This window comes from Haliotis cracherodii, unplaced genomic scaffold (assembly GCF_022045235.1).
Source record: "Haliotis cracherodii isolate W230 unplaced genomic scaffold, xgHalCrac1.p SCAF_5, whole genome shotgun sequence".
NCBI classification, from domain to species: Eukaryota; Metazoa; Mollusca; class Gastropoda; order Lepetellida; family Haliotidae; genus Haliotis; species Haliotis cracherodii.
Window position 1 is genome coordinate 19,475,641 of NW_027266308.1, and position 16,518 is coordinate 19,492,158.

At 40.2% G+C, this 16,518-nt stretch overlaps 1 protein-coding gene across 6 annotated transcripts in view; it reads right to left on the reverse strand.

The window, feature by feature from the left end:
• LOC139442690 (centrosomal protein of 128 kDa-like) overlaps nt 1–16,518 on the reverse strand; it is an 84,135-nt gene that overhangs the window by 61,371 nt on the left and 6,246 nt on the right. For all 6 annotated transcript variants that reach the window (XM_071223565.1, XM_071223569.1, XM_071223566.1 and 3 more), the window contains exons 3-10: nt 8,999–9,085; nt 8,661–8,741; nt 8,345–8,517; nt 5,689–5,761; nt 4,328–4,441; nt 3,143–3,229; nt 1,170–1,244; nt 944–1,061 (exon numbers count right to left, since the gene is read on the reverse strand). In XM_071223565.1, coding sequence (XP_071079666.1) covers nt 944–1,061; nt 1,170–1,244; nt 3,143–3,229; nt 4,328–4,441; nt 5,689–5,761; nt 8,345–8,517; nt 8,661–8,741; nt 8,999–9,085 — 808 coding nt within the window. The remainder of the gene's footprint in view (nt 1–943; nt 1,062–1,169; nt 1,245–3,142; nt 3,230–4,327; nt 4,442–5,688; nt 5,762–8,344; nt 8,518–8,660; nt 8,742–8,998; nt 9,086–16,518) is intronic.

Here is a 16,518-nt window from a genome sequence, read left to right on the forward strand (position 1 = left end):
TCGATTCTGATTGGTCAATCAGAGGCTATTAAATCACAATAAACCCCCTCTGATTGAAACAGCTGGTTTGACGGCCGCATCACCGCGGAAGCTAATATTCACAGAATAGTACTATTTTCAGTCTTTTTCGGTGGGCATATTTAAATAATTATATCTACAATTACAGGTTACAAAATGCACAGATGCAGTTTCTACAATATTCAAAGGATGTGTGGAAATACATTTCGTGCAGAAAAACACGACAGAAATCAACAAAGGGAATGTATTTACGTTTTGGAGACAACAGAGAGCTTGGTACTTTGGCGCTTTTCTATATAGGACTGTGACGTCATATCTTTTGCGTCCCTATGAGCGATATGACGTCATAATGGTGACGTGCGATGTAGAGCGAAAGACTTGCAAAGCTTGCTTTGTTTTCTTTAGGGATGCCCGCCTCATGTAAGCTTACCAAGTTGACATGCTTATATGCTGTCATTGCCTGTCATATGTTCAAGTGAAGTATTACGGTGTAAACAAAATGCTTGAGTATATACAGCACCATATTTAGTTCGGTGATTCCGTAATTCTGATCGATAACCCACTCAAAACACTGAACTCAACGCATGCCGCTTCACTCAGTATATTTGCTAACACCAAAGAGTTCGCATTTTATTTAGTCATGGTAGAATGGAGATAAACATACTGTGTTTTCAATGTAGAGCTAGGTTACCTGTAGATTTAACCCCGTTAAATTTAACATTTGAAACATTCCAAATTCAATTTAGCAGGGTTAAATCTGCAGGTAACCTAGCTCTACATTGAAAACACAGTACGTTTATCTCCTAATTGAAGGAGACACTTCATTAATTCTGTCAGGTATTCATTTCTTTTGCATTGATAATGTAATGCCCTGAACAATTTATGGCCAAGATACAAGTATCAATACACAGATATTCTGACTCACTAGTCCTCCGCTTCCTCTTGTCTCGTATCTCATCTTCCAGGCGAGCTTCCTCCATTTTCATCTTGAAGCGAGTTCGCTCCTGGTCTGCTCTCATTAGCTGTGACCTTAGATCCTCCACCTGAACAGACAGCATGATACCAAATCTCATTTCATTATACACAGTTGTGTCGTCCTATAAAGAGCTACACTGCCAATGCACTTGGATCACTTATGACACTTCACTCACCTGTTGTTGCAGAGCTGTACGACTACCTTCACTCTGGTCAAGTCGACGCTTTACACCATCTAGTTCAGACTCAATCTGGAAGTTAACATAAAAAATCATGGATAATATATATATCAGCATATTATTAAGTATTATCACTAAATAATGTTTTTATTTGAAGTTTACACGATATACGGCTTTTCCATTGGACGAGAGGTCGGTCACATGACCGCGAAATTGACGTTCATAAGTGTATGAACGACACAATTTGACGTTCATACGTTTTTCACGAGACCGTGTTCTTGAAATGACGTAAACACTGACGGACTACTTCCACATTCCTCGGGAAACCCCTGGGAATTCCCTAGCACGAAAACATGCATAAGCGTTCTTTCTGATCATTTAGAACCTTTATTCTTGGTCTCAGCGTTTCAGTATACTTTGAGAAATGTCAGAGAGCGTGACTGAATGATTGTTCACGAATATCCTCGCTACGGCCCATCCTAATGAACAAACGAAGAAATGCACATCTCAACTATCGTAGTATCGACTCGATCCGAGCCTAGGCTGACATTGACCGTCTCCAGCAATCTATGAATTTACCTTTGTGTCTGTTTGACGCATCTTTATTCACCTTTCAATGATCGGCCAGTTGATCAATGATGATTAACACATATAACCGCCAAAGGTTCATCAACAACTTCGGAAATCTCCCGTCACGTTTATCGTGTCGGCCATTTTGACGTCTTGTACTTGATGTAAATGTATTACGACGCACTGTCGCTGTGACTGACTTACTGAGGCAGTTCTTTACAGACCTTTCTCATCTAATGAGGATATGATTTGAACACATGTGCTGCGTAAGATGTTTCTGGAGAGCAAGTTGTGCACCCATACGCCACTGTCACCTCTCTTTTTGAGGAACTATTTTACTCCGCGATATAGCTGGTTGTTGTATGGCTGTCAGTATAAACATGAAGTCACACGTACTAAACCAAATTGTGTTTAGATATTGACCTACATCCTTTGAGGTAAGAAATTGTGATAAAAAATTATAAGAATTGACTTTCACTTTGTGTGAGTTCATTGGAGTATGAACCTTCATAGAGAGAGGGCCAAACATTGTATGAACGTCGAGCTTGCGACGACGTTCATACAATGTTTGGCCCCCACTCTATGAAGGTTCATACTCCAATGAACTCACACAAAGTGAAGGTTAATTCTTAAGTAATCTCATCAAATGTCAAGGATAATATTGGGCCATAGTTTTTAATTTGTTGGATCACAGCATGTTTTAGCAAAGTCAGAGGAGGGAAGAAATAAATCTTTATAAAGATAAAGCTTCTATAGGATAATATAAATAAAAGATCATTGCTGTAAGTATTATCACTGAGAAATCCCATCAAATGTCAAGGATAATATAGATAACACAGCATTGCTATAAGTATTATCACTGAGTAATCCCATCAAATGTCAAGGATATTATAGATAACACAGCATTGCTATAAGTATTATCACTGAGTAATCCCATCAAATGTCAAGGATAATATAGATAACACAGCATTGCTATAAGTATCATCACTGAGTAATCCCATCAAATGTCAAGGATAATAAAGATAACCTAGCATTGCTATAAATATTATCACTGAGTAATCCAATCAAATGTCAAGGATAATATAGATAACCTAGCATTGCTATAGGTATTATCAATGAGTAGTCCCATCAAATGTCAAGGATAATATAGATAACATAGGGTTGCTATAAGTATTATCACTGAGTAGTCCCATCAAATGTCAAGGATAATATAGATAACATAGCGTTGCTATAAGTATTATCACTGAGTAGTCTCATCAAATGTCAAGGATAGTATAGATAACACAGCATTGCTATAAGTATTATCACTGAGTAGTCCCATCAAATGTCAAGGATAATATAGATAACATAGCGTTGCTATAAGTATTATCACTGAGTAGTCCCAGTGTTAGTGTTCGTACCTTGTGTTTCTGGGTTTCAGCATGGAGGTACTGGCTCCGTATTCTTTCATCAATGAGCATGGGCAACTGCTGCTGTTGTTGTACAGCCTGCATGGGGAACAGACACAATCAACAGTCTCATCTTATCTCATTATAGCTTTACCAGCACTTGCTTGACAAATGTATGAAGTGTTAAGAAATAGCTGAGCAACTGCACAGAATCTGATTCAGAAAGCAGTGTATCTAAGCTATTACGACAGAAATAGTGACACAGCATTGTAGCTCACCTGGATAAGAAGTCAACAGTTTGATATATCAACAAAGATAGTCACTCAACAAAAGTTGCAGTCAGCGATGAAACTTAAAACATTTTCTGCACGAATACAGAACTGTAATTATTTGAACAAAATATGATGACATCATAAGTAGGAAGATACATGCCAAAGTTCAGCTCCCAACCAAATATGTGAAATCGGCATCGTCTATAAACAGGAATTGGACAACACTGTCTATTCCCCGAATGTTTGGTCTTGTTAAATCTGTACATGTACATCAAACCTTAGAAGCTCAATATTCTGCATCCACATTTTGGAAGGAATTCATTGCTCTTCCAAACATTCGGTGAGTAATGGCAACAAGAAATTTCAGCTTTCACTTTGGTCAAAGTGCAAAGACAAAATCAAGGTTCAAATGTAAAATATTGCAAAATAAAGTTTCAGCTTCCAGTACTGTGGTCAAAACAACATAACCCTTGCATCCCACTACTATCTACTCATATCAAATTTCATTACAGTTTGAACAAATGTCTATATGTTATTTTTTGTCAATATGGCTGCCGTGGCAACCATAATCAAAATCAGATTGAAACCTTTCATCATTGGTGGGAATAAGTATGGAAGTACATGTATGTGAAGTGTCAGCTTTAGTGGCCCAGTAGTTTCTCAGAAGATGTTTACAACACATGATGCATAAAGCATGGACGATGGACAAAACAAGCCATGACATAAGCTCACTTGACTTTTTCAGGTGAGCTATAAAGTTGAAAACTGTTAGTGAATTTGGTGCAGTAATTAATACATGTGCCAAGCACAATGTAATACACTAATCTCCTTCCTTATTCCAATTGGAAAATCTATACCATGGACACATATCATATGTGTCTGAACTCTACGCATAACCATTGTTGTTATAACAATATCAACTGACATTTCTCAGTTCCGACGAGAGTGTCCCCAAATCATCATGCCTCTCTGAAGCCATTCTGTCTGTGCGCAGCTCATTCTGTATCTGCAGCAGGCGGCGCTCCACTCTGTTGTCAATCTGAAACAATCTGATAGTGGTAAGCATACCTCACAAATGACTTCATCCACCTGAACTAGGATGAGCAGACCACCTGTTTTATATTTAGATATGTACATAAAGATTCAAAGCGACAAAAAACTCTCAAGACTTAGTGACAAAAGGGATGACTTCCAACTTTCCAATAGTCAACTTTCCCTTTATGTCAAGCAATATTCCAACAGCTCGTGCCTTTGTTGTCTACACTTAACAACTTTTGAGGTACAATCGAGCATGCATCTACACAGATTTCAAAGAACGTAACATGACACTTGCTCAGAAGTTGTTGGATCAAGGTTACAACATACAAGGACTTGGTAAAACTTTCCAAATTTAACGCATCAGCGATAAAAATAAGGTCTGATGCAATTAGCTTTGTTGATTTGTACTAGTGCTGGGCTGGCAAACTGGGGTATTCGGGGCAGGTGGGTCCTGGGTAGGACCTGGTACCCACAGGACTACCTGAACCCTGGGTTAGTAATGTAACATATTGTAATGACAACAACATTCAAACCCTATGCATGGTTACACTACAAATCATTACTCAGGTTCATATTTCTGACAATGCATGCATTCCTTCAGACCATATGTTGGTGTAAAGATAAAGCTTCAGTCATCAAAACCTTTGGAGATTGTGGCACCACACTAAGGTCACCACGTACCAAGATTCATCGGCCTACAAGCCCTGATCTGAACCCCATCGAACACTTGTGGGATAAGGTTCAAAGGCGTCTGCACAATGTGCGCCCAGTCCCTACAACTGCCGATGAAGTATGCACAGCTGCTCTGGATGTGTGCAGGAGGATCCCTAGGGCCTTCACAAATCGTCTGATCCACTCAGTGTACAGGAGATCTGTGGCAGTGATCAATGCTAATGGTGGTCACACCAGGTATTGACTGACATTTTGGGTATTGACCCAAAACTGTGTAAACCCTTAACATTTGAAAAAAAAACAATTATGTCAACTGCCTTTAAATCCATTAAACTGTCTACAGTCAAATTTTTGTCAATCTTGCCCTGTTAGTATTTCTTGTCTTTACTGTTGAAAATAAATAACATGTATACTGCATACTTCTTTTGCATGTGAGCATATTATGTTAACAACAATACCTTGTGATAATGTTAATTACATGAAACCTGCCTCCACATCCCTCCAGCAGACAAAGGGCCTAGCACTACAATGAGCAACCAGACAACTACCCATTGTAGTTTCATGAATATTACTCACTGAATCAGTTGGAGTCATCTTCTTCATGCTCTCCGTTATATCCCGTAATGAATGCTTTGTGTCAATATCATATCTGCAACAAGTAAAAAGGATGACTGCAGTAGCATTCCTGTAAATGCTCTTACCAACATACCAAACTATAAGTTTCTCCCCTGTCTCTCCTCTACCTGTCTCTCCCTGTAGAGCTTCCCTATATATCTCCCCTATATAGCTTCCCCTGCCTCTCTCTCCTCTACCATTCTCTCCCTATATATCTCCCCTAAATAGCTACCCCTACCTGTCTCTCCTCTACCATTCTCTCCCTATATATCTCCCTATATAACTACCCCTACCTGTCTCTCCCTGTAGAGCTCCCCTATGTATCTCCCCTATATAGCTCCCCTACCTGTCTCTCCTCTACCTGTCTCTCCCTGTAGAGCTCCCCTATATAGCTACCCCTACTTGTCTCTCCTCTACCATTCTCTCCCTATGTATCTCCCCTACTTGTCTCTCCTCTACCTGTCTCTCCCTGTATATCTTCCCTATATAGCTACCCCTACCTGTCTCTCCTCTACCTGTCTCTCCTGTACCTGTCTCTCCCTATAGAGCTCCCCAATATAGCTACCCCTACCTGTCTCTCCTCTACCTGTCTCTCCCTGTAGAGCTCCCCTATATAGCTACCCCTACCTGTCTCTCCTGTACCATTCTCTCCCTATAGAGCTCCCCTATATAGCTACCTCTACCTGTCTCTCCCTATAGAGCTCCCCTATATAGCTACCCCTACCTGTCTCTCCCGTACCATTCTCTCCCTATAGAGCTCCCCTATATAGCTACCCCTACCTGTCTCTCCTGTACCTGTCTCTCCCTATAGAGCTCCCCAATATAGCTACCCCTACCTGTCTCTCCTCTACCTGTCTCTCCCTGTAGAGCTCCCCTATATAGCTACCCCTACCTGTCTCTCCCGTACCATTCTCTCCCTATAGAGCTCCCCTATATAGCTACCCCTACCTGTCTCTCCCGTACCATTCTCTCCCTATAGAGCTCCCCTATATAGCTACCCCTACCTGTCTCTCCCGTACCATTCTCTCCCTATAGAGCTCCCCTATATAGCTACCCCTATCTGTCTCTCCCGTACCATTCTCTCCCTATAGAGCTCCCCTATATAGCTACCCCTACCTGTCTCTCCTGTACCATTCTCTCCCTATAGAGCTCCCCTATATAGCTACCCCTACCTGTCTCTCCCGTACCATTCTCTCCCTATAGAGCTCCCCTATATAGCTACCCCTACCTGTCTCTCCCGTACCATTCTCTCCCTGTAGAGCTCCCCTATATAGCTACCCCTACCTGTCTCTCCTGTACCTGTCTCTCCCTATAGAGCTCCCCTATATAGCTACCCCTACCTGTCTCTCCTGTACCATTCTCTCCCTATAGAGCTCCCCTATATAGCTACCTCTACCTGTCTCTCCCTATAGAGCTCCCCTATATAGCTACCCCTACCTGTCTCTCCCGTACCATTCTCTCCCTATAGAGCTCCCCTATATAGCTACCCCTACCTGTCTCTCCCGTACCATTCTCTCCCTATAGAGCTCCCCTATATAGCTCCCCTACCTGTCTCTCCTCTACCTGTCTCTCCCTGTAGAGCTCCCCTATATAGCTACCCCTACCTGTCTCTCCTGTACCATTCTCTCCCTATGTATCTCCCCTATATAGCTACCCCTGCCTCTCTCTCCTCTACCATTCTCTCCAATATATCTCCCCTATATAGCTACCCCTGCCTCTCTCTCCGTACCATTCTCTCCAATATATCTCCCCTATATAGCTACCTCTACCTGTCTCTCCCTATAGAGCTCCCCTATATAGCTACCCCTACCTGTCTCTCCCGTACCATTCTCTCCCTATAGAGCTCCCCTATATAGCTACCCCTACCTGTCTCTCCCGTACCATTCTCTCCCTATAGAGCTCCCCTATATAGCTACCTCTACCTGTCTCTCCCTATAGAGCTCCCCTATATAGCTCCCCTACCTGTCTCTCCCGTACCATTCTCTCCCTATAGAGCTCCCCTATATAGCTCCCCTACTTGTCTCTCCCGTACCATTCTCTCCCTGTAGAGCTCCCCTATATAGCTACCCCTACCTGTCGCTCCTGTACCATTCTCTCCCTGTAGAGCTCCCCTATATAGCTACCCCTACCTGTCTCTCCTGTACCATTCTCTCCCTATAGAGCTCCCCTATATAGCTACCCCTACCTGTCTCTCCTCTACCTGTCTCTCCCTGTAGAGCTCCCCTATATAGCTACCCCTACCTGTCGCTCCCGTACCATTCTCTCCCTATAGAGCTGCCCTATATAGCTTCCCTACCTGTCTCTCCTCAACCTGTCTCTCCCTATAGAACTCCCCTATATAGCTACCCCTACCTGTCTCTCCTGTACCTGTCTCTCCTGTACCTGTCTCTCCCTATAGAGCTCCCCTATATAGCTACCCCTACCTGTCTCTCCCGTACCATTCTCTCCCTATAGAGCTCCCCTATATAGCTACCTCTACCTGTCTCTCCCTATAGAGCTCCCCTATATAGCTCCCCTACCTGTCTCTCCGGTACCATTCTCTCCCCTATATAGCTCCCTCTAATCTCCCCTATATAGCTCTCTCCTCTACATTCTCTCCCTATATATCACCCCCTACCTGTCTCTCCTCTCCATCTCTCTGTTAAAACTTTCCTCTAGCTTCAGCTGCTCTGAGGACAGGTCACGGACAGACTGATGAATCCCATGCAACTCTCTGTTCATATCATCTGCAAATCGTACTGATGCTTTTCTTTTTCTCTTGGTGTTGGAACTTGGAGAATCATTATCACTCTGTCAAAACAAACAAGAAGTAATATTTTCAATAATAATTGTGATGCATGAGACACACACCTTGTGTTATCTGACCTGTACAGTGTGACTCCTATGTCTATGGGTTACCATTACTCCCTACATTACAAAGCTTGTGTACATACCCCATAATCTCTCTCATACAGTGCCTCTCGGTACCTCTCCTCACGGATATCCTCGTGTGTCCGGTCCAGGTCAACTCTCAACTGCAACATGGAATAGTGAATCAAAATACTGGTTGATGAAAACAGGATTCCTGTTACTATACACTTATTCTTCGCTCAGCAATAGCTTTTCCGTGTGTGTGTGTGTGTGTGTGTGTTTTTTTGTCTGTGTGTGTGTGTGTGTGTGTGTGTGTGTGTGTGTGTGTGTGTGTGTGTGTGTGTGTGTGTGTCTGTGCGTGTGTGTCTGTGCGTGTGTCTGTGTGTGTGTCTACATGCTGCCATATGCTGTGTGTACCTACCCTGTCCACAGCAGACCTCCTCTCATCCCCTACACTCCTGTAGTTGTCCAACATCCGGTCAAGAGATCGCAGGTTACGTGTTGTGTCCTGATAAAGAAGCACAAAGTATTACATATCAGGCATTCTGGAGCAACCCTAAGAGCATGTGTAGAGAAACACCCTTCACCAAGGTAACAATGGATTACAGCTCCTTTCTAGCATGCTAAAATTCAGGAGTGAGTGAGTTTGATTTAACACTGATTTGAACAGTACATAGTTCATTTACATCTATATATACATAGTAACATGTATTGGGATAAAAGCCTGAAGGTCTTAGACATGTACCACTTTGCAGCAGAGGAAATCCATGAACACGGGTATGGTGCTGACAAGCCCAGAAACATAATCAGGGCAAATCTTGGATTCCAAGCTGTGATCAGTATTCCAACAAGCATAAGGGACTTAACTCTGCATAACTAATTGCTGCACCTTCAGGGCTTGAGTTAGCTATATAAAACATTCACAAGCACAACCTATTATTGAAAAATACAACCTAATATTTATGTGTACATAATTTATGTCAAAATATTTCAAATTTGTGTCTGGCTAAACCTTAATTGTCCACACAATATCTTTGAAGTTTATTCCACCACTAATCCCTGTGTTACGTGTCCTTGGTCATGCTTTCTTAGACTTGACATCATCAAACTGTGGGTAACTGAAGGTTATGTGCACATGTTCCCATTACATTTTACAGCAATGTGTCATTAATGAAACAACTCGAAATCAGAAAGATGTGTTTTTGTGCTCAAGTCCTCCTCTAAATGCATTGAATCAGATTTGAACCTGTACGCTGACATTGTTGTTTGATATCTCATGACTAAATACCCAGAATAACTTAATTTGATTTTTTGGCCAATTTGCCAAATATTACCAAAAAATCTAAAATGCATTTTCAAAGTGTGTCAGTATAGTATTAATCATTGATTGTATTGAAATGTATTGTATTATCATGATTATCAAGAATCAAAATAAAATATGCCATGTTCTGACAATATGATTTTTGATGATCTTAATCTTCATCGAAGGTCATATAGAAATTTCTAAAGATGAGACCCCACTCAAGAGATCATGAATATTAAGTTTCTCAAATTCCAATTGTAAATTCTCAAAATATTGTGTTTGGAAGCTTTTGGGGACATACAGTTCACACTTTTTTACTTTGACCTTCAATGACATTCAATCACAGAGGAACATAGGTGAAATACAAATATGAAATCGTCATACCATATTGACAAAACTTTCTGAATGAAACTCCAAGTCATTTCATAAGTAAATGACCTTCAAAGTGACCTTGATATTTGACAAAAAGAATGACATGAATAACAGGTATCCTATTAGTTATTTCAAGTCTATCATAGCTGATTGAAAAAAGCCTTATTTGTTTTCAATTTCAGCTATGTTTCATAATGTTATTTTCAGTGACTATGACATAAAAATTTAGGTGAACAAGATCGCTACGTAGAGATCAAGCATACTAAGTTTGGTCAAATTCCAATTATAAATACACAAGTTCTTGAGTACACAAGACTTTTTTTAGAATGGTATCCAAGAGGCTGATGAAATCTTCTGTGACTAACCACAAAGTGTGCATAGTACACCCTTAACAGTTTGTATGTATTAATTACAATACTTTCCATGCTTACAGGCAACATTTGAACCAAAAACACAACCAGGCAGCATATCTCTCAATGTATCAAACTGGCCACCACACTGTTATTAAGTGAACTCCAACTGAAAGTACTCCAACAGCCAGCCATGCAAACTTCATTGAGTGAAGCTGTTTTCTGTGCCAGTTGTAAGAGGTGGGCAGTGGTGATATACTGGGTAGCAGTGTTCACACTGCAATGCATACGTCATGATTCATAGAATATTATTGACATACTATACACAGTGCAGGGAACAAGGTACTTTGAAGAGCTTGGTTAAAGTTACTAAGTACCTGAAACAGGCTGTTACACTTGCCTTACACATGTATAAAGCTCTATCAGCATGTCAGATAATAAACTAAAAAAGGGGGTGAAATGGGGTTTAGCGTTCCGTGCAAGAATATTGCACTTATATAGCAGCAGCTGCTATAGCATAAGGGCTGGGACGGGTAACTCGGGTACTCGGGTCAGACCTTGGTACCCACAGGACTACCCAGACCCATGGTTAGTCCCGTGGTATATTGTTTCATGACAAAAATTATCTAGAATGCCATGGTAACACTACAAGTCGCATTTTTTTCTAACTAGCCCCTTAATGCCAATCACCAGGCAGGGTAACAAGCAGTACCATCTTTTGGTATGATGCAGACGGGGATCACTACCACTGCAGCATGGAAGCGGTCTTAACTAAAAAAAAGTATATATAAAAAGGGCTGATATGACTTTGGATGAGATGGTCATCGATTCCATCACGTTTGTGCAACTGGGTTCCCCAATCATATATGTCCCCCTTTTTTCTAACACTAGTTGTGCCTGTGTGAGACTCAAGTTATCAATTTTTCACCAACTAGAAAGAAAAATGAACACCACAACTCAATCAGTCAACATCATTTTAGGTATCATGACTTGGCAAATTACATACTGATTCTGGAATCCACCAAGTGTATGAACTAGAGTCATCATCATGACTCAATGCATATTCTCTTTAGTCCCAAGCACAATCTAGAGTCATACATGAGTTGAACTTATAGTCTACAAAAAATACCATCATGTTATTTGAACCATGTCATAATGACAAAATAGTGCCACTTCACTGTAGCTCACCTGTAGTCTACAGTTTAAAATGGCAACAGATTACAGGTTCTACTACACCTAATTTGATGTGGAATTGGGGTTGGTGTGTTTAGCTTCCTGATCTCAGAAAAAGAACAGGCCATGCTGGCCAATATTTGTTCTTTCTGCAGCTTTGAGGTCAGACTGTGCATACATGTACATATAATGGCTGTTGAACGGATAGTTATTTTTTAAAAATCATAATGTTACCAATGATTAAATGTGTTTAATAAATTGTCTTTGAAGTTTGAGAAAACAATATGTGTCTGCCCACAAGCAAGTGTGAGTGAAGTGACAATGGTAACTCTGGCATCCCACCCCGTGCACCTGCTGTCCATGTCACATGCTTCATGACTGCCACAATGTTGGGTTTGGGAGCTTAATCTCTGCGGAAATGTTCTTGCCACTTACATTACTTACTTTCATACCCAGACATTGGTGTATGTTCCTGCAGTTTCACCTCAAAACCAAATATCCCCTACATTTATTTCATAGTATATATCACTATTGTTTGGGTTGACTGGATTAGTTCGGTGGCCTAGACATGAATGGTCTTGTGGTCAAACACAGGGAAAAGCCCCATCAGGTGGCTCTTTCCATCAAGTCATGATGCCCTGCCTTCTCAATTTGTTAAAACTGATGAATTTGACAACAAATTAGGATTAAGTCACCACTGCAACAACAATTTGTGTGTCAGTGTTTATCATCAGCTGGTCAAGTCAAGTGATGCCGGTATCATGAGTATGGAAAGTGTACACTGCTGACAGCAGAAAATGTCACAAACCCTCTTAAAGTAAATGATGTAGTATACCATCAATTCTTTGTGTTTGGGCCTTTTTGTGTATGGATGATCCTAGTTTTCTTTCAAATTTCAAAGACACTTAGTAACCTTCAAATAATGATATATTTCCCGCAAAAATGGTCTCCTGGCTGTGAGGTCAATAACAATTTGACCGTTAATATTGTTTCAACAATGTTTTCAGCTTTTAGCATGTCTGTTTTTGACAAGGGAGGTATATGTGCACTCACGCAGAAGAGAGTGAAGCTTTTACATCCAATGGGGCATCTGGACAAGCCGATCTGAAGTCCAGTGTTGGCAGTTTATGATCAACAACCCTTGTTTTTACCTAGCTACCCTCTACCACCTTGAAGAAGTTGTGGTCCTTGGACAAGTAGATACATTTAGCACATTTAAGCCCCTCAGTCCAGTTTAAAGCCCCACTGCTGCCACCATCAAGGTCCATACAGTCACCCTCGTACATTAGAAATTGCTCCCTTAATGCCTCATTGTGCAGTTCTTCAGCTTGCCAAACATGAAGCAAGGGGTTACGTCAGCCCAAGAACCTGCAGAGATGAAAGTAACACTCCCTGGCTCTTATGGAATTTAACAGTATGGTTCTAAGTTCACCTATAAGGTACGTGATAATGTTCGACATTACTAATTATCTCCCGTTTAGTAAAATGCATTGTATCTTTCTGTCCCCTATTAACCCATCAATTATCTGAGAAAAACACTCTTTTAAGCTGATATTGCCAAACACTGTTAATTATGAATAAAAATGACCACTCTGTCAGGATAACCTATATATTTCCTAAATTATATGGCATTTCTACTTTGTTTCCTACAAACTGGCATTTCACAAACTGAGATTGGAATGTTTAACGCAAAAAACATTATTAAGTATTTTTTAATTCCTGGGTGTATTTTAAAGGCTTATCTAAATGAATCAATAGACTTTAGTATAATTTCTTTTCATGTTGTGGTTTCAAAGAGCTTTGTTCTACTTAAGGAATTATTTCCCATCCTCAGCTTTAGTAGAAGATATGGTTCACTGGTCAGTGTTGGAGATTGCTGGCCACCATCTACTTTCTGGTATCATCCAGTCCATTGCCCAGACTTGAAAGCTGCTTTATGTGTCCCTGGCCAGTTTCTGGCCTGAATTCCACGCTTTCCGTCCAACTTTGAATGTTTCTGATTAACAAAGATCAGGTGGTCATGTCATAACAACCTTTCACACACTTTGACCGATCAATGAAATGACTAACAAGAAGTTAACATTAGCCCATCAGAAAGCAGCTTTCTCGAGCGATACGGCACTAGTTTCAACATCTAGTTTCAAAGTGGAGACATCCATTCCAGACTACGCTTTGATAAATATTTTGACAAAGTTCTCGATCAAAATTTGAAAACTGAACAAAAAAACAATCTGGAATGTAGACGAATAGAGGGCCAAAATTATACTTCACATCAGCTATGCAAAGTCTCTTCCGTTCAAATGATTGTCCATTGCAACGAGAGATAGCCGATGATTTGGATGGAATCAGTTGTACAGCCCATAACTGTTGTTCAAAATACCCAATGTAAACCTATCGGAGGGGGCACGGGTGGCCAAGCTGTCTAAAGCGCAGCGATTTACTGTGCAGAGTTGTGTCCCTTGGGCACACCAGAAACCTATGATTGTGGGTTCGAATCCCGGTTCGCCCCGATTATGTTTCTAGGTTTGTCAGCACCATACCCGTGCTCGTGGATTTCACCAAACTGGTAAACGTCTAAGACCTGCATCACTTCGGGCTTTCCTCCCACATTAAGCTCACACGCCGCAATAAAACTGGAATACTGTTAAAAGCGGCGTTAAACCCAAATCACTCACTCACTAACCTATTGGAGGTTGCATGATAAGAAAACATTCCCTTTCCCGATCTTGTAAGCAACGCTCTGAATCGGCGGATGAAACGTCGTTAGGGTCATATTATAGATGTCATGTTAAGCCTTGTTTGTTGTTATTGTTTCTATTTCAATTTCTTCACACAGTTGCAAACACAAAAATTTATTTACAACTGGAAAATTAATACCCTTTCAAATCAATATTACAGTATGTCAATTCCAACTGAAATTACTTTCACCTGTATAAAATGGTTAACTACAACTTCAAATGATCATCAACCTATGAATGGCAGCCATTTAATAATCAATCAAAAATATCACATTTCAGTATTCATAGTAGAATTAGTTGCGAAGGCTAATTTTGCAATGAAGGTTTAAAACAAAAAACTCTCCTTTGCTTGTAGACAGGAACATATGGAACATATTCTGCGAAAACAATATTTATCATGTTGTTATGCGGAGCAGTTTTGTGGGGGAAAAAATTCACTGCCAACAAATGAAAAGATGGATCAACAGAGGAATAGAAAGACAAGAGGTTTGTAGGAGCATATTCTTATTGTTGGGATCCATGCTAAGTTCCAATTCATAGACCTTCAGTTCACATGGTAAGGTGAGCTACACAAACACTGATAACGTACTGAGCATGCTGAGTGGAACAGCCAAACCAGTTGAACTCATTTATTAGTCATTATCATGAATATCATCTGCACTTTTTTAATCTAAAATTACAGTAAACATAATAAACATGTCAGAGGAAGTTGTTCCCTTTTGATATCAAATAACTGCAGAAAACATGAATATGATGAAATGTGAAATGTTAATGCAATCAACACAACCCAATAATGGTTGAGAATACCAGGCAGCCTGTAAATCAGAGCAATGTCTATCACTTGGCTGGGTAGAGAGATAAGACTTAGTCAAGCATTGCCGACACTTGGATAAGCTGAATAGACCCCAGTACTGGAAATATATTCCGAAATGCCTAAGTATACATACAAGTCATTCACGACCCATTGAAACCAGTGTACTAAGTCAACACTCTGTTACTCCTTCAAGGGGCACCCGTGAGCTGTGTTTTCTCCATAGAAACTGATAAGACTCTATCTAAAACCTATGCATATCAAGTGTATGATTGATCCTGGTACAATGCATCATTGTTGAGCAGACAAGGAATATACAAACAAGGTTATTGTTCCCCATTTGGCTTACTCCCGCTTGGACATCAGCAAGGAAAGAATTGTGGAACAGATTAAAATAGCTAGTATAACATTCTGACATAGCAGTAATCATACACAGCTTGTGGTGTTCAGTGTAAACTACAAATCTAGAGACTAGTTGTAAAACCTCCTTCCAGGAGTGCCCATACAAAACTTGCTGTCTACTTTATTCCCTTCTCAAGTCTGATGATTTGATTCCTCCAGCCCTATATCAACAAGTCACACCCTTTGTCCAACATCAATAAATGTGACATTATATCTTACTGTACACTAATCATTTTCTACAGCTATAGATCTCAGCACAAGTGCTTCAATAGGCAGTCAGGGCACGGAGGTATCTGTCAATGCTGAAAGATGTTCAACTTGTTCAATAAGATATATGACTGATTAATGGCACCTTTGGTGTGTTGGACCAATCAGAGAGAAAGCATTCATATTCACCAGCCATAAAAAAGATAAGTTTCTATATTTATTAAATTTGCATAGTCTAAATGAACACAAAAGAATCAGATTTTGAATGTCATTCCCTCCATTGAAATTAAAGTGAGACCATAATTAATAATGAGTAACAAGGGTTGTCGGGGCATTTAATTTTTTTACTTTACTTATTTACCTAAAATTTCACAAATGTGAACAAATAAAGGAAAACAAATATCTATGCTTCATTTGCTCCAAGGCCGTTAACAAATTTCAATTATGATAAAAACTATATGTAGACTCTCTGATGTTTCACTCACAGAAGAACTATGTTTCATCATAACTGTTTCATTGGTATTCTAGACGTTGGTGAGTAAATAAGAAAAAACTGTTATCAAGAAAACACCATTGTACAGCTGG